General features: G+C 42.0%; 2 protein-coding genes across 2 annotated transcripts in view; one reads left to right on the top strand and one right to left on the bottom strand.

The window, feature by feature from the left end:
- The first annotated feature begins 49 nt into the window (after positions 1-49).
- LOC118410458 (probable 3',5'-cyclic phosphodiesterase pde-5) lies at positions 50-22367 on the top strand. The gene is made up of 23 exons (XM_035812190.1): positions 50-112; positions 827-938; positions 1271-1320; positions 1768-1805; positions 2505-2616; positions 3456-3549; positions 3819-3877; positions 4761-4870; positions 5187-5238; positions 5720-5871; positions 6716-6784; positions 7451-7543; positions 7740-7808; positions 11908-11963; positions 15101-15159; positions 15530-15687; positions 16020-16106; positions 16474-16624; positions 17015-17221; positions 17559-17680; positions 18186-18297; positions 18569-18738; positions 19015-22367. Exons 1-23 carry the CDS (start codon positions 50-52, stop codon positions 19286-19288), a joined length of 2469 nt encoding a protein of 822 aa, XP_035668083.1. The 3' UTR covers positions 19289-22367.
- Positions 20694-23711, bottom strand: part of LOC118410459 (eyes absent homolog 1-like) — a gene marked incomplete in the record, with an annotated part of 97819 nt that continues 94801 nt past the window's right edge. Inside the window, 1 exon segment of the mRNA XM_035812191.1 lies at positions 20694-23482. Coding sequence (XP_035668084.1) covers positions 23402-23482 — 81 coding nt within the window.

The following is a 23711-nucleotide window of genomic DNA, read 5'->3' on the forward strand; positions in this document are numbered from 1 at the left end:
CATATTGACATGTTGCTTTTGCTTACGATTTTCCGTCTTTCCCACAGACATGTCCGGCTCCAGGAGACCGAATGCCGGGCTGCTAAAGCGGACATCGTCACTGAAAATCGGGGTAGGACCTCCGCGGTACATACTGCCGCCTTGCTGATGGAAATACAGGGAAAATATGATAACATTAACTTTTTTGTAGGATACATTTTACACACTGATACTTGAAAGATCAGAGTACATTATATCACTAGCATCTTTTTGTGATGGCAACAGCATGGGGTTCCAGAGAATCGAACGTCCTATGCAACAGGCAGCTATTTGTTTTGTTGTAGCATTTGCGTTGTGAATTAATCTTCACCGCTGGTTGAAGTTAGGCTCCAGGCCATGACTCATGCTATAATACTACAAGTCTGCCTGATAATAGATTTTGTAGCCACTTTCATTAAAGCTTGCAGCTGGAGAGTAGGTTATGGATCAATTAGACTCGTTTTGATGAGATTACAGTCCAAATCAGGACGATGCCTTATACTATCTTCCCTGGGTACCATCCTCCGTATTTACCACAGGCTCTGCCTTTCACTTGCAAGGCGACCGCCAGCTCTTACATGTAAAGTCGACAATGAACCAATGTTTGCGCTCCCTTGACGCTTGCGACAGCTTGCTTTAAAGCAACGGAGATCAAACACTAGTGACGCATGTTTGTATCAATCAATATTAGGACCACACGTACCATCTAGCAACACGGTAGTCTGGAGCTTATCCCTTGTAAAATCAGTAAGTAGAGAATTTTGAAAGGTTTGAAACTATTTCAAAAATGTCGTCTTTCCGCTGTCAGCGCTACACCGGCCCGGACAAGCGGGAACACCTCCATGAGCTGACCGAGCAGATCGGGACTCACCCCAACCACCTGCTGCTGCTGTACGAGATGACGCTCAGCATCAAAATAGGTATGCCTACAGCATGCGTATAAGCCTTTTCACAGAGATCAGACGCTTGTGAGGCGACGGGTAAAGACACACAAAAAGACAACAAGAACCGTCTGGACCAAATCGAAACAACGGTCGAGACCGTCGAGACAAGGACTGTTTTCTTTTTCGAGGCCTTTACCTTTGACACATTACCTAAAATTCCTAGAGAGAAGGGAAGGGAAGGGGAAGGGGAAGGGGAAGGGAAATGGAAATGGAAAGGGGAAGGGGAAGGGGAAGGGGAAGGGGAAGGGGGAGGGGAAGGGGCAGGGAAATTGGCCGTGAATGACGACTGTTCTTTCCTTCACATACAGCCACTAACGCTGATGGCTTCAACGCGTATGGGATAGACGACAACGGAGAGGTACTACTTAGTTTGTGATTATTCTCTTATGTTAATAAAGCTAAATATGACATATGTCAATACGAGCGATCGCTGTTGTTGTTTATATCCAGGGTATTGGACGGTTGTTGCCTACCAGGACGTCAGTGGATTGGATCAAAAATTGATATTCAAATTAGCGGCTCAAATTACTGGTTAATATGTAAATCAATCCTTAGCCAAACACCTGCTTTTTGCCTACCACTGCGTCACCGTGACATCATCGCGATCGCTCGTATAAGTGTTTTGTATACTTAAGTGTTGCGTGAGATTTCAATGCTTCTTTGTTTTGCTGGAAAGATATGCATCTGAAACCCGCCTCGAATCAATCAAATCAAATCGTGATGAAATGGAGTCTGATTATCACTATGATTGAATGTCCCCTTCCAACCATTTCCATCCTCAAATCGATGATGTTGTCCTTTCCAGGAGATTTTCCTGATCATTCCAGACGCGCTGGAGCCGGAGTAAGTCTGACACATTATTCACCGTCTGTGGTCATGACACACCTGACGTGATTGGCGACAGGTCATGTTACTCTGTGACGTCATCTACAAGTCACTGTCAGTGTCACTGGCAAGTTGGCGTCGTGTAACGTTACATGTAGGATATCGATTCGAATTGGTCCCGTTCTTCCAAGTAACGGCCATTAACATACCCTTCAGATAGTCACGGAAAGACCGGGGTCGTAACAGCTGCTTTGCCGCATTGGCTGTTTCATCATCATCACATCTGTTTCATCATCACACCTTGAAATGACCATTTTGACCATGAAGTTAAGATCATTCCATCATGACACACTCTGCTCAAGAAACCTTTCATAACGTACAGGAATAGATGATGATTGGCACGTACAATTATGTGTGTCGCGAGCATTGTGGATGACATGTACTGTGCTCATGTGCAAGGTTCCCAGTGAAACGTTGTAGAGCGTCGGATGTCAATTGGACACAGAAAAGAGATAATCACAACTAGGTATTTGATTAGTCAGCTTCATTTCAATACAGTTGATGAATCCTGACAGAAGTTGAAGTCATTGTCCCTGTAGATTCCTCTGTTTCAACACCCGTAAGCGTGAAAACTATCAAATCATACACAGGGCCACTATAACTTTTGTTCCTTACATGGTATGATTATTGGTGCATCGTTGTTCCCACCCCACACAGAGAGAGTGACGAGGAGGTGTCGGCGCCATCATGGCCGGTGTGTGAGGGGACAACTGTAGCCGCCTTCGTCGCCGCCACGTCTCAACCGGTCAAGACAACACATGTTCTTGGGGTACGGATTTACACACCGGGACAGCCCTTCATAAAGTTTCGCAGATTTTCCATCTAACAAACAAAGGTTTTTCAGCGAATCACCAAGTAATACAGTGTTTTGGCAGTTTAGGGGAAAACATATAATGAAATGACAGGATGATGATGTAGTGAAAATGAGTCGTCTGATTTGTTGTCAGACGGGTAGGAAGTTTGGAGGTGATAAAATGTATTTTCCTGTAATTCTTCTCGGCAACTCCATACAAGTGAAACGCACATACCCAGCAACCCTTCCTTGTCCGTCCCAGTGCACAGTGATCAGAGATGGTGCTGTATATGTGGTACAGTACATGCACCATGAGACCATTAAAACTAATGGGGCTTTGCTTCTGTTGGGTCGATATTTCCTCTGGAAGCAAATCGTACGTGACCCGTGAATCTGAAAAGACGAATTATGCCAGCATTTCTGTAACATAACTGCGGAAAAATGTTGCGACCACCTTCCAATTTCTTCAGGTCTCATTTTCGCAGTTAGGTACCAAAACTAGAGCTTTACATTGATGAAGGACATCCATCCGAGTGAGTGAGTAAGTGAGTGAGTGAGTGAGTGAGTGAGTGAGTGAGTGAGTGAGTGAGTGAGTGAGTGAGTGAGTGAGTGAGTGAGAGTGAGTGAGAGTGAATGAGTGAGTGAGTAAGGGAGTGAGTGAGTGAGTGAGTGAGTGAGTGAGTGAGTGAGTGAGTGAGTGAGTGAGTGAGTGAGTGAGTGAGTGAGTGAGTGAGTGAGTGAGTGAGTGAGTGAATTCTGAAAGTGACGCACAGTTCACTGAGGTACCTGGTTTACACTGAGTGCTTCCTCCACAGCACGACCAGTACCCAGAAGGCCTGGGGGCCAACTGTGCTGCAGCCAGCTCCATCCTCTGCCTGCCCATCCTGAGGTCCAACGGAACCCTGGGGGGTAAGGATGTGTGACTGTGTTGTGTTTCACAGGAAATTCTTAAAAATTGTCCAACGGATAAAGAACAGAAATAAGCAGAAAGAAAGAAAACAAAGGTCGAGAGCAAAAAAAGTGAAATTAAGTCATAATAAACAAACAGAAATTTGTCATGTTCACTGAATCCATATGTTTCATCTCAGCGCCTAGGAACAGAACGCGGAGAAGGCATTTTTCTTAGATTCAAGGACATCTTTGATTTTTGTTGCTCATACATGTACTTGTTTCAACAGGTATTGCCGAGCTGTACAGGACCATAGGGAGCCATGCTTTCAGTGACGAAGAAGAAGAAGTGAGTTATGATATTCAAATATTCAAACATGCCATACCCGTTAAATGAACAGATGACTTAGATCTACAGATATGGATATTTGCTCACACGATAAATTCAAAGTTGCGCATGTGCGGTGTGTAATATTCAGCACGAAGAAAGCGTTCCTCGGCGCTTAAGTGCATCAAAGATTGCCGCTCGTGGTGACGTGAATGTTCATTAACCTCCGTAATGATGCAATTTCGCAACGTCAAAGCCGACCTTCCGCAAGCTGTTATTTCAAGATGAAAGAAATGGACAATCAATGCTAGAGCGCTCAACGCTTCTACAACATTGGTCGTGACATGTGTTACAAGTACCGGTTCTAACAGATTTTTAACTCGTGCGATTTGAACCCAAGCATACACGGCTAGACGTTAATGTTATTGAAACGTAGACATAAGAAGATACCTTTTAACAGCAGTGGCAATTTGTATCATCCCGATTATAAAGGACAAACGCACAAGTGGTTGTTATAGTTGTATAATGGATTCCATGGCTTCCAACTGTGTCTGGGAGAGAAATGCTTCACGCTCGTGGAGCTTGGTAACATTCTAGTAGTAGTCTAAGCTGATTTTGGGAGAGGCGACTGTGCAGTAGAGGCTACCCCAAACCTGGCCTTAACCCTAACCCCGACCCAGACATTTGTCAAACCGTAACCCTAACGCAGGCCCTAGCCCTAACCACAGCTCTACACAAGCACACTACTCGCAAAAATCTGGCGCAACGTCGGGTCCATAAAATTGGGGTGGCGCCCAATACTCGTGACAGTGTGACACAATATCGCACAACCCTTGCTCCTGTGGCTGTTTTCAGAGAAATGCGATTTGAAGTAAAGATATTGTCCCATCTTGTCCGTCCTCAGACAGCCAACACCATCCTGTTGTGGGGAGGGCTGGCCCTGCATAACGCGGAGATGGTCGATATGATGATGAAACAGAAACAGCTGAATGACTTCTTGTTGTCGGTCACAAGGTGAGACATCACAATACATTTAAATCAGGACTGTTTGCATCTAGATAACATTCACTTATATACAGAATTAGGAGGCAATGTTGTTTCTTTGCAGTCTTTTTTATCATGATTTGATAAAAGAACAGTTCAGCACCAAGGACAGGTCCGAGTTTTGTACTGTAAAGAAATCTATTTAGCAGTTCTATCATGCAATATTCTTGTTTTTAGCATGTTTCTAACGAAACAAACTTCGAAGAGTCAGTGTTAAACCGTTGAGCTTAAATATCAGCTTGTTTCACAATCTGAATACTTAATTGCCCTTTGTCGGTCTCTGTAGGTCCATCTTCCAGGACATCGTCAGTATGGACACCGTCATCATGAAGATTATGGTAATTCTCCATCTCATTCTCTGATAGCTGCTGAGTTGAAATCCATTCAACGGATTAGTACATGCAGTGTCATTGATAGTTTTATGACGTGATTATGGCGAGGGTTTTTATGTAAAGATTTGGTACGACCCACTTCCGGTTATTGAAATTGCACATGTATGATGATACAAACATCTTTAGTATCTCTACAGTACAAAATTCTCTCTTTTCAAAATTGCAACACTGACTTAGTATTGCCTCTTATCATAAGATTCAATGCGTTGCTTCACCCTAAATACACCATGTCTGTTTATGGCTATCAGTTATGAGTGCCACTAAATGTTCTACAGCGTGATTCCAGCGTACTTGCGGTGTGCTTGATGCTGTACATCAGCATGGTGTAGGAGTACAGTGTGTCTTTATTTTAAGGTTAACATAGCGAATTAACATTACCATGGACCTTATCATGCATTCACCAGGTCATATTTTTCTGTTCTAATAGAACCACGCCCAGAAGCTGGTGACTGCTGATCGCGCCTCGCTTTTCCTTGTTGACAGCAAAACCAACGAGTTGTACGCCCGGATCTTTGACGTTGGGAGTGATGTGAGCCTGGACGAACCCGAGGGAGAAAAAGTAGAAAGGAAGGAAATAAGGTAAGAAGAATAACTGTCTCTTCCCACGTCGTCTTGCACAACATTCAGCCCAACGCGTTTGTGTGCCCAATGTTTTCAAAATGGCGGGCAAAAAATAAGGTCAAAGTTGTCGATCCCAGAATGCAATTTATTGATGGTTAGGCTGCGGTGCGTTCAGCAGTACATGTGGTTTTGTTTCTTTATTGTATGGTTATTCAACACAGTTTGAATGTAATCATAATAGAACTAAATTACATGTAGCTCTCATTTATTTGCGTTGGGATCTCACGGAATGCCAAAATCGATAAGCAATTACAACGTTACCACCGGCAGCGTTCACCTGAAGTCGTTTGCAGGAACAGTACATGTAGCTAATTCCTTCCTGGCAGCTAATTGGACTTGTATGGTAGATACTGGAGAAGACCGATGCTGACAGGCACGACAATATCAATTTGTGCGGAAGCGTGTATACGTGCTAGCAAGTGCACCAAAATAGATTCTCAGGGACATTTCACTTACTGTCAACAACGGGCATGATGAAACCTTATTTAGAACCGTTGTGTGCAAGCACTTGGGACTTAAAGGTGTACTTAAATAGATTTATCATCATTATATATTCTATTACTTTGGTTTAGTCTCGCAACGCGGCAGTATAGTCAAAAGTATCAACTGTTCTTCTTCATTTTCCACAGCCTTTTTACATTCATTTAATGTATTTATCACTTGTCATCTATGTCTATGTCTATCCCTTCATTAACTTCATTTCTTAAATAAGATTGGCTTTCAACCGTAGGGAAGTTCCGCGTAATTGATGTAGACAGAAACATAGAGTTGATAAACATTTTGCACACCTGCACATTTTCAGTAGGAGGGCGTCCTACACTGTGGAGGAGTTTGGACGAGATTTATCACACATGAACAGGAATGACATCAGGTAACACACGGACATGGCGACACGTCAGCAGGTCCAGCACTCCTAACAAATGGTTGTTGAAGATTTTGCCCAGTAGTCTGTAGTTTCACACAGCGTTTTCTTGCCGTCCTCGCTCTTGTGTCATTCTAGTAGAGTGTAGTTTCCTGAACCAATACCGTACTTATCATAGATTTTTAAAGTCCAGTCCACCAACCTGAAAGTCACAAGAGAAACGAGAAACGTGATCGTCAAGTAGAAGTGGATACTGCTACCCCCTCCCCCCTCACCTGCCCCACACCACCGTTTTAACCGTTTGAAACTGACCCTACCTACCCAGACTCTAACCGTCTTATTCATGATAACGTGTACACCTTCATGTATACGTTCACCAATGAACTGATAACCTACCAACTGTCCACTCCCATCCACGCGTAAATTACAGATTTCTTTCCGTTTGGGGATTCTTATCATAACACGTCTTTAATCGAGCCATCAGCATGTGCGTCAGCGCTTTTAGATATCATTGATTTGTACTGTCCCTGTGTTAGATGACGTGTCATTATCATATCATATGTGTTTTAGTTAAAGTTATACAAGGCTCAAGATTCGATGAAGTGAAGGGCAGACGCTGTGCACGAAGCACCTGTCTAAATCTTTACGATGTGTTTCCGTTTTCTCACTGTGTAGGTTTCCAATGGACAGGGGCATCGGCGGCCATGTAGCCACGACCGGAGAGACTCTCAACATCAAAGACGCGTATCAGGACGGTCGCTTTAACAGGTACAGCATGGACATAATAGCATAGTTCAGCGGTGTTATACTTGTTGTATTTATCATACATGACATATATTTTGTATTTTCGCGACAAACTTCATCTAAGGAAAATAGTCTTAAATGACGCGTAATATGATATAATATGCAATACATGCCTTATCAGCAAGGAGGCACTGCAAACTGTTTCATACATATTTTTCAGGGACGTGGACTTACAGACTGGCTACCACACAAAGACCATTCTGTGTATGCCTATCTACAACAGGGGAAGGTACGGAGAGTGTCTTTCCATGACATCTATTCCATTTTGTAATTCATGAATAGCACAATCATAACTTGCGCATGAACGACATCATAACAAATAGATTCTGAAGTAGCTATCATTTGATACTCCAGGTTCGTGCTGAACATTGCCTCGTTCCTGTGCCCTGTTATTAAAGCTGCAGCTTATCAAGATGTCACTGGGAGGCATTGCTTCCACGTCTGTAATATAACAGCTCTGTTCATAACCTCGTTCATAAAATTTTGAACAGCACTGCAGTTCTCCCAAAATCCCACGGTGGCGCTTTAAACATACATGTCCCTGGTCCTGAAAGTGCTGTGGTTAGTTCCATGTAAAAACGCCCTCACATTTCTGCCACAGAATATTAACGTCAAAGCGTCTCATGGTTAGAGAAAGCTTTTGGATTACTGATAAGGTAACCAGGAATGTACTTATACAGTGTATATACTGTATGGTTAAAATGAAGAAACCCTATGGCTATTGTCCTGTACGTTAAACTTCAGAAACAATTGTACGGTATGGTATGATACGTCCATTAATCAGCATGTGAAGACCACTTTCCTTTTCTGACTCATGTGCCCTTTCATTGCAACAAGATGGAGCTAGAACACTCCAGAATACCCAAGGATTATAACGGCTCTTTCATGAGTTGTGGACAAGCTGTTTGGCTAGGTGCTCTTCTGCGCCTTCAGCTGCAACATGTAGTACACATCAAAGCGGGTCAGACAGGCCGTCACCATCCATCTCTGCCCACCAGCCATTAGAAGTAACCCGACACGACGCAACTTCGCGCGGTAGATGAAAAAGGCAATTCCAATCAAGAACGGCCCTCCTCGCACGGAATTCCCCGAATGCCTATCAAGCATTAATAACTCTATACAGACAGGCTTTGGTACTTTGAGCTATTAGGTCTTTTCATAAGTGCTTTAAACTTTACTTGTAAGCTGTTCTCTCTGAGTGAGTCTGTATGAAAATAATGCGTTTGGTGTGCTAAGCCGTCAGAGAGATTATCTCTTTGAGTAAAGGTTGTTAAGTAAGCGATATCTCTCTTACCTTTACAATCATTAAGTCGGAAAGTGTTTACTTACCCCGTGGATGTGCCCTGATAAGACTTAATGCCGTAGGAAAGCCATATAGACAAGTGTCTAGTTATGAAAGACAACATCCGCAACATGTGATAGTGTGGTGTTAACTGTGATGTCGGTTTTTGGGAAGCGTCTCAATTACTTTCATAGTGTCAATTTTCTTGCTAATAGACCACAAATAGAGATGCAGAGAACCATCACCATATGATGGAATTACAAAGCAGAAAGGCTGACCGAGATGTATTGTGAAACATCGCGAACGTAGATTTCAGCAGCTATTTTCGATGCTCTCTTTCTTGATGTAGTTTTGATAAATGGCACCCAAGCTACGGTGCCAAAGCGTTGCATGAAGCTGCATTTTTTCTAAATCATATAACTTCTACTGTTGATGAACTGGAGTTTAATCGCCGCTATTAGAACCGAATTTGTCATTTTGAAATATTTTAGTTAACAGTCTTTATGGCTAGCTTTACTTTCTCATCTAACCAATGACATCTATCTTAAACTGTTAAACGCCGTGCCAACACCGCTATAATGGAGTAGTGAGACCACAGTTATGCCTAACTACACAAGTTTGTGTCCTGGTCACAATTCATCACGTCTCCACAAAAATGCGGGGTAATTAAGCCTCCACCCTGAATCATCGCCCGTCCACATCCATTGTCGGTAACCTGATAGTTTAAGAGTTTTGCCGTTTAGCGGGACGTCAGGGTTGGTACGTGTCACGGAATTCCCTCGTCACAAATCACCGGCGACTCACCGCGGGAACAGCGTCTCGGGGGAAGCAAGGAGCAACTTTTCTGTCCTGGAAGAAGTTTTGGGAAGTCTTTGTCATAGACTTGGAACCCTGCCAAGATGGTTATCAGCGTTTTACTGGTTGATGGATATGTATGACTATAATTTGTAATAGTCAAACCGCCCCTCAGCACGATGGTGAACATCATGGCCAAATCAAACTGTGCGCTTTTAGTTTTATCAACAATTTCTAATACCTCCTTTCCACTAGTGTGGAGACTGCAATGCGACCAAAGACTTGACGGATCGCTCGACGTAGTTGAAGACCAATTTGTTTAACGTCTTATGTGTTTTGTTGTCTTTTAAACATACTTTTACATCTTGCACCACATATTCAACTTATAAAATCAAAGGTCACACAAATCCAGTTTTGGTCGATACTGTCGTCGCTCCGCGATCGCCGTCTGGTGGAAAGGGAGCCTAAATGAACATATACATACATGTATCAAGAAAAATCCTTCTGACTCAGTAGTACATGTATCTGTTTTATTCCTCTCCACATAACATGATTTTCTGTATACAGCAAAAATGTCCTTTTGCAAATGAGTACCCAGGAGTCCCGTGATTTCTGTGCGGATGCCTGATGACTCTCCCCATCCTCTCCCGCCCAGAGGAGCCGTGTGTCAGACTAATTTGTTCCCCCATTCGTGAAGACCCTTCGGGGACAAGCAGCGCCGTAACAGGATCCCATGTTTTACTTAATCATCAATTAGGGCGGTCGTTAATTTTTAATCACAGAGAAGCGAGCGGAGCGATGCACGCCACACTGACAAACTGACGTTCCCACGGTGGCCATCCGGCAGACCGGCGCTGCGCTGGGGAGTTGTCAGGTCTAAATCCGTCACACCTGCAAATATACCCATCTACGCTTATCAGTGTGCTGTTGGGGAAAATATTCAGGCATTTATAGTTTACTTAAGAGCACTTTCTGATCGAGATGTGTCATTGTCCTACTTTTTGGCAAGAAACAACTGGAAAGGACAGATCTTACGTCTAGGATGGAAATATTGCTACAAAAATAACCATGTAAAATAATCACCTGTCTGGAATAGGTCTGCTTCTGGAATGACGTGCATAGACAGTCAGTGTTTTGGATTGAGCAGCGCCTTCAGAGACGCAACCGAACCAATCGGTGGTGAATCTCGCACAGTTTTTGTTGTCCATACGCAACTTATCTAAGTTTTACTTATCAATGAAGTTTATTGTACCCATCACTATTCCTTGGCACGGCGCTATCTACTGTCTATAGCCTGTTCGTTCTTCAACCTCACTCACGTCGGGAAATCAATTCATGACCCTGTTACTCCGCAGCAGCATCGTTCTTCTATTGTTGTTCAATCAAACTTACACCCATTTCGCCAAGCGTTGTTGGCGTGTCGTCAAATAGGTTCCGTTCTAGTCAGGCTATCAATCACACAGTTGCCAACGTTGAACAATGAAGTACATTAGCCTAAACCACCGACAAGTCCGGCGCCACCCCATTCCATTGTCCTCCAATTATGCACCGGTAATTGTTGTAAAATGTCTTCATAAAATGCAGACGAGGAACCTAGCCCTTAAATCCTCTCCATACAGAAGCCCATTTGTCCATATTGTTTTGTAGCGGGCGCCCATTAATCTCCCAGGCGGTGTATTGTTGTCCGATTCTGTCTGCATTATGTGCGAGTTGTTCGCCATTGTGCGGCGCAACCTTCAGCGATGCGCGCCACACCCTCCCATCTGGTAGCTGGCGGGCGGCTAATGGCGCCGCCATTGTTCTGGTGCGAGAATGATGACTCCGTAAATAGAACGTAGCAGGTTTAAATATACAGACCCGCACGAAAAGCACAACAGAAGTAGCCTTGAAAGATTCGGAAAACGTAGTCAAAAAGAAAAAGTCAAAAGTCGTTTGCTCTCACCAACAAGAACACTGGCTACTGCCCGAATGATGTCCTAGCTAATCATTTTCTCGGTTGGACAAGTGAAAAATACTATGTCACATAAACTTTATATCATTTATCCGTTATTTATTTGACTATCAATTCTATATCTGTTGTTCAAAATATCGTTACATGTATGTAATGTGATGGAGTTGTAAAGCGTGATTCTTATGAAGTAGAAAAGTTGTAGACGATTTTAGCTACATTCAGTTATGGAAGGTTATGTGATATGTCTCATGTTTCAGGTATTTAGAAGTTATAACCTTGTCCCCTCCACCCTCCCTATAGCGTTATTGGTGTGGTACAGATGGTGAACAAACTAGCCGGGCCCTTCTCAACAGCAGGTAAGTACGAACATCAACGTGTCGAGTCAAAATAACTGTCTGTCTTGTGAAACACTGGCAATATGATTGGTGATCTGTAGTTAAAAGTAATGTCGTAGAAAACAGTCATTAGATGTTGAGTAATGACACAACAAAACGTTCTTCCACTTTTATATTGTTGTCAAAATCTAGAAGTATGGCGCGTATTCTGCGTGAAAGTGTGAAGAACACGTTGAGTAGAAATGTAATGCGCTCGCCAGGTAAATGTGTTTTACAGCGGCCGGTACTTGACATGGTGAGACGGGGTCACTTAAGGTTAATCTGGGGGCAAACCGCTATAATGGACAGACATTGTAACAACTATACCTCATAATCTCATCACAAACATAGTCAAGCTATTCATCAACCTCAATAATGGTGTTTGCCAAACAAAATTAACGGAAACAGTATAGCACTCTACTTAATATCAAGGAGGTTCAACTTGTTTATATAATTCAATACAAGTGTGGTTTTCAATATCTCAAAATATTTAAGGTCTTCTTCATAATTCACGGCAACAGAGTAGGAATATTGGCATGATATGAAGTAGCACATGTACCAGTCGTATGTGAAGTAGTAATATTCATATGGTACGTGTAATTATGTTTGTATGATATGATTTCGTCCTGCCTTTATAGGCAAAGTTGGATTTTATGGTCACTTAGCTCTCACGATTACAATACAACTTTTATTGTGCAACCAAATGGACGTTCGTTGTTACCAACGAAGTGAGCGAGGCTCTTCCATCCCCAAAATGTGCTCCTCTCGTCTGTGTGACAATGTAAAAGGCGTTGGTTTGTGATGAAATATTAATCTCCCCATCACCAGCCATTAACCCGGCACTACCTAATGGGGTCGTCAATCTTTGTACCGTGTTAATATCGTGTTCCATTTGTTCTGCCGACGTCAACTTTGATGTGTGTGTGTGCGACTATGTGTTTGTGTTGGGAGGGGAGTTGTCCGTGCATAAGAGTGGTCAGATGAACAGGGGACGTGGAGCTTTCTATACACATTGAAGCTGTTTGATTGAACCACATGACGACAAGGGAAAAGGCTTCGACATGTCGTCCGTCTGTACCCAAGGCACCTACGGTGTACTGAGTAATCATCATTACACCGTACTTCTGAAAAGCTTAAAGACGCGCCCACGCCACAACTATGCACGTCTAACCCACAACAAACTTTTAAAAACAATCTTTTCATCATGATGGAATGGGGTTGAGGATACGAAGGTTTCCCCATGTTCTCTTGTCATTCCACGTGTGCTGACGGGATAATTTCCTGCAGAATTCTTCCAGTTTCAAACTTTGTAGGCGAAAGTGAAGTGCTATATATGCCATATAAGGAAGACCTCCATCAATGCCCCCACGTTTATGCATATATTTTCCCTTTCTGCAAGTTTGTCAGTCGGGGGCAGTTATGCCATTCCGAGCTACAATTGCCGATCATAATAGCCTTCATACACATGTACATGAGGCCACCGAGAATACAACTCACCAATGTCAAATCATCGTGTTTCTGTAGCACACATAGAGAGCATGCCCTTTGCACTGATGGTGGACCCGTATGTGCAACATTATAAAAATGTGTTGTTGCAATGTAAAGAGGCTGTTACAGCAAAGCACCCAGTGGTACTCTAAAGCAATTCATTCCCATTTTATGTTCAGTTATGAAAAAACGAAATACAAAAGGTGAACGCCTTTTTGTAGGTCCGACAAGAGCAGTTAAATAAAATTTCTGATGAACGTTCAGATGAATGACTTTAACCATTACAAAGAGTAAATATGTACCAAGGGAGATCATGACAAATGCTGGGTGAGCTAAAGCTTGCCTTTCAATTGATGTTGAATTGCAAGATGGAAGATTTTTTTTCCAAAGTCGTTTTGTAATTCTCTCTTCAAACATGGTAATACCGGTCAGTCACGGGAAGTCGTTTCTCGGCAACCCGCATTAAGTACGGTATGAGAGTAATATATACAGCATAAACACAACAACGCTTATAAGTAACGCTTACAAGTAAAGTACATTTTCTCTCTGGGCAGCGTTTTGGCTAAAATGTTCTGTTGTGTTCATAATAAATGGTCCCTAAAGTTTATGTGGTTTCTCGGTAGTAGCCAATGAACAATACCTCACTGCTGCGACATTGGGTTTTCCTAGATCAGACATCTACTATGAATACGCCGCCGGGTACAATAAACTTCCAAAAGCTTCCAAAAGCATAGGGGCACAAGGAGGGACACTTCCAAAATAGGCAATACATCATGTACAGACGGAACATTCAGGGACAATAGGAAAGCTTTTACTGAGAGCGCACGGGCTCTCATGCTGAATACAGCAACATTTACTCGTACCGGTGCAGGTCGGCAGGTGTTCGCAGGCTCGCGGAGGACTCATTAATCTACAGTCTGATTGTGGCGCAACAATAGCGCCATTAGGAGCGGTGATAACATATGTTTCCATGTGGCTCACACGTGGCACTGTCGCTCCCACAGGGCCACGGGGAAGCAGAGGGGCATTTACACTGTGACTAGACTTGACAGAGTAATTTGTCAACATAAAGTGGGATTTGTTACCAAACAATAGCCACCATTTACATCAGGCATAACGGAACAGAGAGCTTTGGGCTGGAAGTTACGGCTGAAAGCTTTTATGTTTCTTGAAAAGAATGGGAGTGAGTAAGGATGCCCTTGCTTTTTTTGTAATGTCAACTCTTTGTCTCAAACTATCTTTGAAGCCCCTTTGAAGTTCTTTCCATTTTGTATCTTTTACTCGTTGATGAGTTGTACAATGGGAAGAGTAATGCTTTGATGTTATATTCTATATGCATGTTTAAGTCATCAAAATTATTTAAAAGATATCTAAAATAATTCTATTCAAAGAGAAAATATTATGCCGACACTTTCTTTGATCTTTCTTCTAAGTGGGCTAAAGGGTATTTTAATTGATGCCGTTCTTGGGTATCTTACGCTAGCTGAACGTTATGGGTGGCTATCATAACGCATATCTTCATATTCACCTCTGTATACAAACTCCCTGACAAAATCTCTGATCTATTCTCGAGTTCAGCCACTGTCCGCTTTATATGTAGACCAGTGACTATCTTATCCGGCTGTTCTCAGATGAGGAGGCGTTTGAGAAGTTTGCTGTATACTGTGGGCTTGCTCTGCATCATGCAAAGGTACGTCATCAATACGTCCCAATATTCCTATATCATTCCTCTATATACATACATAGTAGTAAAGTACTTACGACAATTTCCTGGTAAATGTGATTTAATACCATTACTTTGGTGATATCCAATGAGTAGACCTTCAGTTCAGCATACAAATAATTTAATGCATCAGAAAATGTTTTCTTACTTACTTATCCTCTACGTCCCTGGAGAGACATGTTTAGTTAGTAGATATTAGAAATTGAAGCGTAAAGGATCACACTCTAAATAGTGATACACTTTGTAGTTTCTAAGATTTGTCGCGATTACCTGTACTTTTGTTGTGTCCATAAAATACTCTACATTAGTTCACCATAGGCATCTGTTTTTGTCCCAGCTGTATGACAAGATCAGGCGTTCAGAGCAGAAGTACAAGGTAGCGCTGGACGTGTTGTCTTACCACAGCACCTGCTCAGAGTGCGAATTCCAGCTGCTGAAACAGGCACTGGACAACGCGGAGCAGCTGCCTGATGTGGAGGAAGTGGAGCTGGCCAGGTGTGACGCCTTGTCCAAGCTCCATTTTCACTTTGTTTATTGAATTCTTCAGCTTTAAACAAGTTCAATTTCGAGAAGCAAAGTCTACAGAACAGAACATGATAAAAATACAGACTTAAAATGAAACAGAAACAACAAAACAGCCAATTGAAACTTGTGATGAAAGCACTAAGCTAAACATAAACTATAACAATATATACCAAGAAAGTCTTGTAATAGTCTGTCCTCGACCTGTTTCACATTGTATCTGATGTTGATTTTCGTGGTAAGGGCAAGATTTTCATCTTGGTCAAGGGAGGTGCATTCATGTTTGTGTTCTTCGTTCTCCACAGATTTGAGTACTCTCCCTGGAGCATCCCAGATGACGTGAAGCCACTCTACGTCATTCTGATGTTCAAGGATCTATTTTGTATGAGCAAGTCAGTCGTGATTCTTCAATACTCTTTAACATCCACCTGCGAAGTGAATAGTGAACGAATAACCTAAAAAGCTAAGTAGATGTGGTACTATTCATGTAAGTGATTACTGCCCATTGTCCGGTATGAGTTTACGATAAAGCTATCATCATATGTTGTTATAAAAAACATGGAATCATTTCTCCCCTAAGCGCCGTCCCGGGATAATTACGGTTGTTTCTGTATAGCATAAGCTTTGCCATGTTTGATCAATAACGACCAGTAGGGAAAATGAAGCAAGCAGTTACTTTGAGCTGCCATAGTTCATTTGTTTTCTACCTATCGTACTTCTAATTTAAGCTCTATTCTCGCATTTTCTCCTTTTTGCAAGATTTGACATGGAGCAGCTGATCCGGTTTACGATGACCGTGAGGAAGAACTACCGGCCGGTTCCGTACCACAACTGGTCCCACGCCTTCTCGGTGGCGCACTGTGCGTACACAGTCATCAAAATCTCACAGGATGTCTTCACTGGTTTGGAGGTAGGCGCTCCGCGTCCTCACATCATGTTTATTCTTTGAATGTAAAATGTATTGGAAACCTGGAAATACATAAAGATTGTTATCTTTTCCTGTAGCGTTATAAGTTATCCCTAATAGGTTGCCTCTAAAAGAGCACCTGCTTTTGGTGACGATCCACAAATTTACTGTTAAAGCACCCTTACAATAAAAATAAACTCTATGAGAGATTTGGTTGTTTATTGAGGTTTGGTTAAGCAAATCATTTCAATTCTTGCTGACATGATAGTCCCGAAACTTCCAGTGAGTTCAATGTTTAGTTGTGTGTAGAAATTAGAATATATGGTCAAGTATATTTAATAGTAACTCCGTAACATCATTTCGTTTACAATGTGCCATTCCCTCTCCCCCCAGTGTCTGGCCCTGTTCGTGGCGTGTCTGTGTCACGACCTGGACCATCGCGGTAAGAGTAACATGTTCATGGTGAAGAGTTCGTCCCCGCTGGCGGCGGTCTACTCCACCTCCACCATGGAACATCACCACTTCAACCAGACCATCACCATCCTGCAGCACGAGGGACACAACATCTTCAAGCACCTTAGCTCGGAGGAGTACAAACAGGTACTTATTCATGTGTTATGTGACATGGTATAGCAATATAAATTTAGATACTAGAACGTCATCAAGTTGGATTTTCATGTTAACCATTCGTAGAAACATCCTTGACTAGCTTAATGTTTGTACTATCTCAGAATTTCTAGAAACGAGCATATATGAACCTGAAAATAAATCCTGTCAAGAGATGTTGGTATGTCAACCTTTTCAGTTTTTTTTTCATCTGCATACTGCGCTTTGCACGAAAATAGCTACAACAATTACAAGGTATTAACAATCTGTATTGCCTTTCCACGCCCCAGAAAGTAGTTTTGTGTCATACAGTTCTGTGTGTGCCTCTCAGGTGTTGGGATACATCAAACACGCCATCCTGGCCACTGACCTCGCGCTGTACTTCGGCAACAGCGACAGGCTGCGGGAGGTAGTGGCCAAGGAGGAGTTCTCCTGGGAAAACGAGGATCACAGGTCAGTGAGAAGTCTCAGTCTTCCCTATCTATCAATCTATCCATTTAGATTCAAGCAGCTTGGTGGCCAAATTCAACTCTGTCGAGTTGTTCTTCAAGTCTACACAGGATTTAAAATCATCAGAATTTTTGATCGACGAAAAGATAGAGAAAATAAGTACATTCGCGTGCTACTTTCCAGTACAAGAACTTGCTGAACTGCAACCCTTTGAAAGAGCGAAAGGTGCCTTTTCCTGTCTTGCCAATAACACGAAAAAGGGAAACTAACACTTTTTTGTCGTAAATTCTAACAAGAAATACATATATAGAATAACAAGCTCACAATAAAATCGATAAGGTACAGGGAATACCATGTGTTTACAAAGCGGAAACTGGGGGCAACAACAGCCACGAATTCAGCACCACGGTTGCCAGATTACTTGTTTGACTGGAAAATTAGTACAAAACGACAATCCGAGTTGAAGTTGAAATACGTCAGCTGATTTGTTTATTCCCATGTCTGTTAGGGAGCTAGTTCGTGCCGTTACCATGACAGCATGCGACCTGTCAGCTATCGTCAAACCATGGGAGATACAACAGGAGACAGTCAAGGTCATATTCGAAGAATTCTACAACCAGGTAATGTCATCGAAGAGCTAGCTTAGATAGTTTTTTCTCTAATGAAAAGCGCATTACCTATATAGTTTAAGAGTTGCATGGCGAAGCAAGTTGGTCAGGCCAGTTCATATACGAAAAAAAAAAATTATGTAAATGCCCAACCACACATGATTCACAAACGTTGAAAGGTCAGATTACACCATTCTATTTCACGTACGATGACCCCCGCTTTATACAATTTAGGTTTCTTCACAAAGATATGGTGTTTTTAGAAATCTCATCTTTTCCGTAGGGAGACGAGGAGAGGGCCCGCGGGCAGGAGCCGGCTCCGATGATGGACCGGCGCCGGGCACACGAGCTGCCCGCTAACCAGGTTGGCTTCATCTCGGGCATCTGTTTACCCTGCTACAGGATCCTGGCGAAGGTCATCCCGGGGTGCGAACCGATGGTGGAAGGCACCTTGTGAGTCTTATCTATTGTTCACTAACTTCATGTAACTAAATATACCATTAGCAAGAAGTGAGAAGAAGCTGAACCTATGTACCGATATGTGTATGTAAACACCTCTTAGTTGTAACCTGTAATGAGCCAAGTTGGACAGAAATTCACAGTAAAGGACTTCATTCAACATAGTAACGTTAACATTTCTTCGCATGATTTTTTCGATGAATTATGAAATGGTTATCCTGATGGGTTATGTATTTTTTAGTCTTTGTTGTCACATCTTTTGTCTTGCAGGAAAAATCTGGAGCAGTGGAAAAAATTGGCTAACATACAGAAAGCGAAAGAGGAGAGAGAAAAATCGTTATCAGGAGAGACACCAGACGAGCCCGACAAGCAAGTGGTGCCAGAAGAAAGAAAAGGCCTCGAGGACGAAGAGCAAATCGACCGGAGTCCTACCAAGGAGCGAGTTTTACCGAGAGTGACGAGTCACAACCGTGGGCGGTCCAGCAGCTTGGGGGACAGCATAGACGCTACCATTGAGGAGGGCGATGAAGGCGGTGCAGACTAGAGAAATGTGGACTGATCATGAGGAAAATACGTGTAGCCAGGTCGTCAACACCTGAGGCACGGCAGCTTCCAAACATGGTGGTGCATCCAGAACCGAGGTCGCGAGGTTAATTCTCCTTTTCACAAAACAAACCATGACTTAACGGTCACAGTGCAGTCCTGTACTGTACATCAGTAACGCAATCTTGACATTCGAGACATGTGAGCATGCCTAGAAAGGCATGCTTGCCGGGTTGGTGCTTTTTCTCAAAGTTACCTAAGATATGTGATATGGCTGTATTTGTTGTTCAACTGTGATGTCAAATTGACAGCTGTAATTATGGCCATGTCCTGTGGTATGAACAACATTCCAATTTCTACATTCCCTTACATGTAGGTTCCATGTATATAGTTCTATAAATCATCTATGAAATGCTTCTCATTTCTCAGATTTCCTAGCTGCCATGCTGGTGTTACCGCCAAGTTACCTGTATCATTAAATTTGCTTCAAGTCACTGTGAAATGCACTCATGCTCATTGTACAGAATATCAGAAATCATGTTATTTTCTACCCCTAAACTACTTATGATGTAAATTGTTGTTACGAAGTGCATTTTCACTTATTTGAGACTGTAAATACTTAACGTGGGTTAGCAGTGTTTTACATACTGTATTGATCTGCAGAATACTTAAAATGTTGCCTACATAGAACAACCAGAAAACACATTACCTTTAAAGATAAATCAGTCTAGCTAATCAATACTGGCACGGATACCGAGAGTAATTGTGTTGTGGCTAATGTGCTTCTCATGCTTGTGTTAACAGTGCAGTGGTTTTGTACAGTCTGTGGATGGTTGTGAATATTCTGTACATAGTGCTAGATGTTCAGTATGGTTATTGTTTACAACAAAGGCTGGAATTGATAGCGCTGGTAATCAAGGGAACAAAACAACTACTGTAATCTTGTCCTAGTGAATTTTTTGTCCCTCACCCGCTCACAGCCCATTTTACAATGTCCTTCGTGATGTGTATCTATCACCCTATCAATATGTTTGTCTTTACAACTTGAGTTGTAGAATGTACTGCTGCATTGAATCCAATGTACACCTTTTTAATGTATGGGCTCTGGCTTGGTACTTTCTTATGCATATAAGTACATGTACCAAGATATAACTTGTACTGTTGTAGTGCTCCATGATGGGTGTATAACAGTTGGAATTGTCCTTTGTTCATGGCCTCCCTGTATCATGATATATTGAATTAAAGTACAGATGAACTTCATGAATGCAGCTTATCTTTCAAGTGAAGACCACAACGCTATCCTCTTATTCACACCATTTGTTATGTTCCTCTTACATCAAATGTTACATTAACATAGAAATACATCAAACTTCAATGGCAAATAAAAGGGCCACTTCACATCAATGGAAAAGCACAACACATCTTTATTTCTTATGCTTATAAAATATCAAATCTGTCAACCACTTGTTTACAGGTCAGCATGGTTCAAGGTCACAGTTGAAATGGGGTTATGGTTCAACAGTCAAACAACAAGAGCCCACAGCATTCTGGGAGCCTGCATGCAACCTTGGTAACAAGCACATCACAAACCACACAATCAAATGAGTTTGGACAATTCTGTCTCCATGGCAACAAAGTTTCTGTTCCCAAGGCAACACCACAAATTGATCTATCACGATCAACTAGAATTCCTATCACTAGGAGCAAATTGAAGTGGCCATGAACAATGTTCATGAATGAAATGGCACACATACTCATTCATATTTTCCAACCTACTAACATTACAACAAGTTTTGGATGACTTTGCTCCAGCAAAAATTACAACAATTTAAATTCGTATCTCAAGGACAAAATTTGGTTGCATCTTTTAAGGACAAAATTTGGATGCATCATTGTTTTCAATGGACTGTACAGAATTTACCCCACATGTTTTTGTTAAAGACTGCTTGCTTGATTTCACTGAACCAAACATCTGTTTGCCTTGGTAGTTGTTGCTTTTGGGCCATGATTCTGTTTGGTGCTAAATCACAGTCTGCAGCTGAGCTCCTGATGATGGCAAGCTTTGACACAATGTTCCTACAAAATCCAGTTTATCCTCTTATCTTAACTAGTTATAGATGCAATCACACACTTCACTGTTGAATATCAACATCCAATACTGAGGTAAATGCCATATATGGTAATCACTCACTTTCCTAATTTGGCTTGCATGACCATATATGGAGATGTCATGAGAAGGCGGAGTCAACTACCTACTAATCACAGCAGAGCTCTCTGCTACACAATTCACATCAGCTTTCATACATAACCAATAGCATACGATCTTTCAAAGTCTGAAACTGTACAAAATAGTCTATCTATCTTAGCTATTTTTCGGCACTAGAAAACTAAGTACATTACATGGACATACATTACAAACAATGGCTGAAACTAGTCACAGCTACACACAACACTTCAATAAAAATATATAAATTTCGCATAATTAGCTTTTGCCGTTCATAACACAATTGACTTCCCAAACAGACAGTGTTCCCATGTCACCAAGTCAATATATTTTTTTGTTAAGCACTGGAGGAGTTTTTCAAATCAACATTCCTACCTCTAGTGGTCCTCTCATAATAATGAGGAAACACTACTTACCCTAGTTCATCCATTACTGGCTAGCAGTGACATGCCCAAAAAGCAGCAATTTTTACAAGCAGAGATACAACTCTACTGGATTTTAGGCTACCTGAAACTAGTTCCTATTCTTACAAGCAGAGACACAAATTCACTGGATTTTACGGTATCTGAAACTAGTTCCTATAGCTTTAATTCCTATACAGCCATCAATACTCAAGGGTAATTTTGGTCGCAGCTTGGGCATTAAGCCCAGACAAACTTTATATAAGTACAGGCAGGGATGAATGCTATCCTTTTGCCAACATTTTGTGTCAGTTGAAATATCTGTTGAGAAATAAAGTGGGGCATAATATATGTCACTCACCCATATTACTGACTGACTAAATGTATTTGATGGTCCTGAAACACTATCATAGTATCACTAGATACTATGTAATTGGGGCAGTAAATGTTTTGAATAACTCCTCCATGTCTTGTGTTTTAATCAGAAAACATCAGCTGTAATCAACAGGCAAAGGCACACAAATGTACTGACACAACTTGGCAAACATATTTCCTATACAACATCTGCTCAAGAGACAAAGGTTCAAAAAGCCAGAATGGTTCACACAGAAAAAGACTTTGAAACGTACAACAGTTCCTACTGGTGTCTACAACCTTTGGCAAGCTGAGAGGGTTTACAAAGCTGTCCTTAACAAATGTCTGTACATTAATAAAGACTTTGGTGAAAGTATGGGACGTTCCTATAGCATCATTTTTCCTTTGACAGCTACCTCTCATGACCATCAGTCAAGATGACGTAAATGCTACATTCCATTGGTTGTGATGACATATTTCGTCTTCTCATCCCTACCACTACTGCTGGTTTTCATTGACATCGCCTGTGTGAGTCACACAGCAGCAAAGCTAAGAATGCCTATTTCTATATTTCCATTTCCTCTCTCCATTACCAAGGTCATGTGATCTCTAATACATCGTAAACATATCTATTTACAAAAATTTGCCCCGCGGGTCATGATTGGTTGGTTGGTGCATGTTGGTTTGGTACCCTGACTTGAACACTGCTACTGAAGGCTTGACCCAACTTGGTTGCTGGCGATAACAGAACTGTAGATGAACAACAATCTATTCCTCACAACTGATCACTAGCCGCAACCTCTTTCATGGGTAGAAAAAAAAAAACAGCAGCTGATGGAAACTTAGTCATTCATTCACTGTCAACCGCATTGTGCGATAGCCTTCAGTTAACAGAAGCTTGTTTGTAAAGAGTCCACAAACATTGGCTTTCAGCAATGGTAGGTTGAGAAACTGACCAGAAACGTTTGTTGTGCCAGCAGGAGGCAAAATCTGAAAGGTGACTGGCAAAGGAAGGGCCATCTCTTGTTTGGTGGGATAAACCTTTTGGGTAAACCTACAGGTCCACAAGGTGTACTACTGCAGATGCCTGCATGTTAGAGGAGAGATCTGGACTACTGGGAGAAGTGGCTCCGGGCTACAACAAGTTTAGGTCCAGCGCGTGATGTAGAGCGGCGAGGTCGTTGTGACTGGATATCCGCCAGAATGGCCACTGTAGCTGTGGAGGAGAAATAAGAACATCAATTAGCATCTCTGTAAGCACTTACACATCCCTGCAAAGTGACAGCAACATCATAACTACACGGAGAACTTTTGTACAGTGGAAGTCTACACTCATCATCAACTGTTCCACATTCATGTTGTATATTTCGTCAAATACATTTTGTATCTCAGCCTTTGACAGTAGGATCACAGATGGCGTAAGACAGAAATATTTGGTGTTACGG

The sequence above is a fragment of the Branchiostoma floridae genome, chromosome 2, assembly GCF_000003815.2.
Source record: "Branchiostoma floridae strain S238N-H82 chromosome 2, Bfl_VNyyK, whole genome shotgun sequence".
Taxonomy (NCBI): domain Eukaryota; kingdom Metazoa; phylum Chordata; class Leptocardii; order Amphioxiformes; family Branchiostomatidae; genus Branchiostoma; species Branchiostoma floridae.

Excerpts from the sequence above, each read along its gene's own strand:
- LOC118410458 (XM_035812190.1), top strand. The coding sequence starts at position 50 with ATGTCCGGCTCCAGGAGACCGAATGCCGGGCTGCTAAAGCGGACATCG. Across the intron at positions 3,878-4,760 it reads TCAGTGACGAAGAAGAAGAA|ACAGCCAACACCATCCTGTT; the intron begins GTGAGTTATGAT and ends GTCCGTCCTCAG. Across the intron at positions 17,681-18,185 it reads TGGGAAAACGAGGATCACAG|GGAGCTAGTTCGTGCCGTTA; the intron begins GTCAGTGAGAAG and ends CATGTCTGTTAG.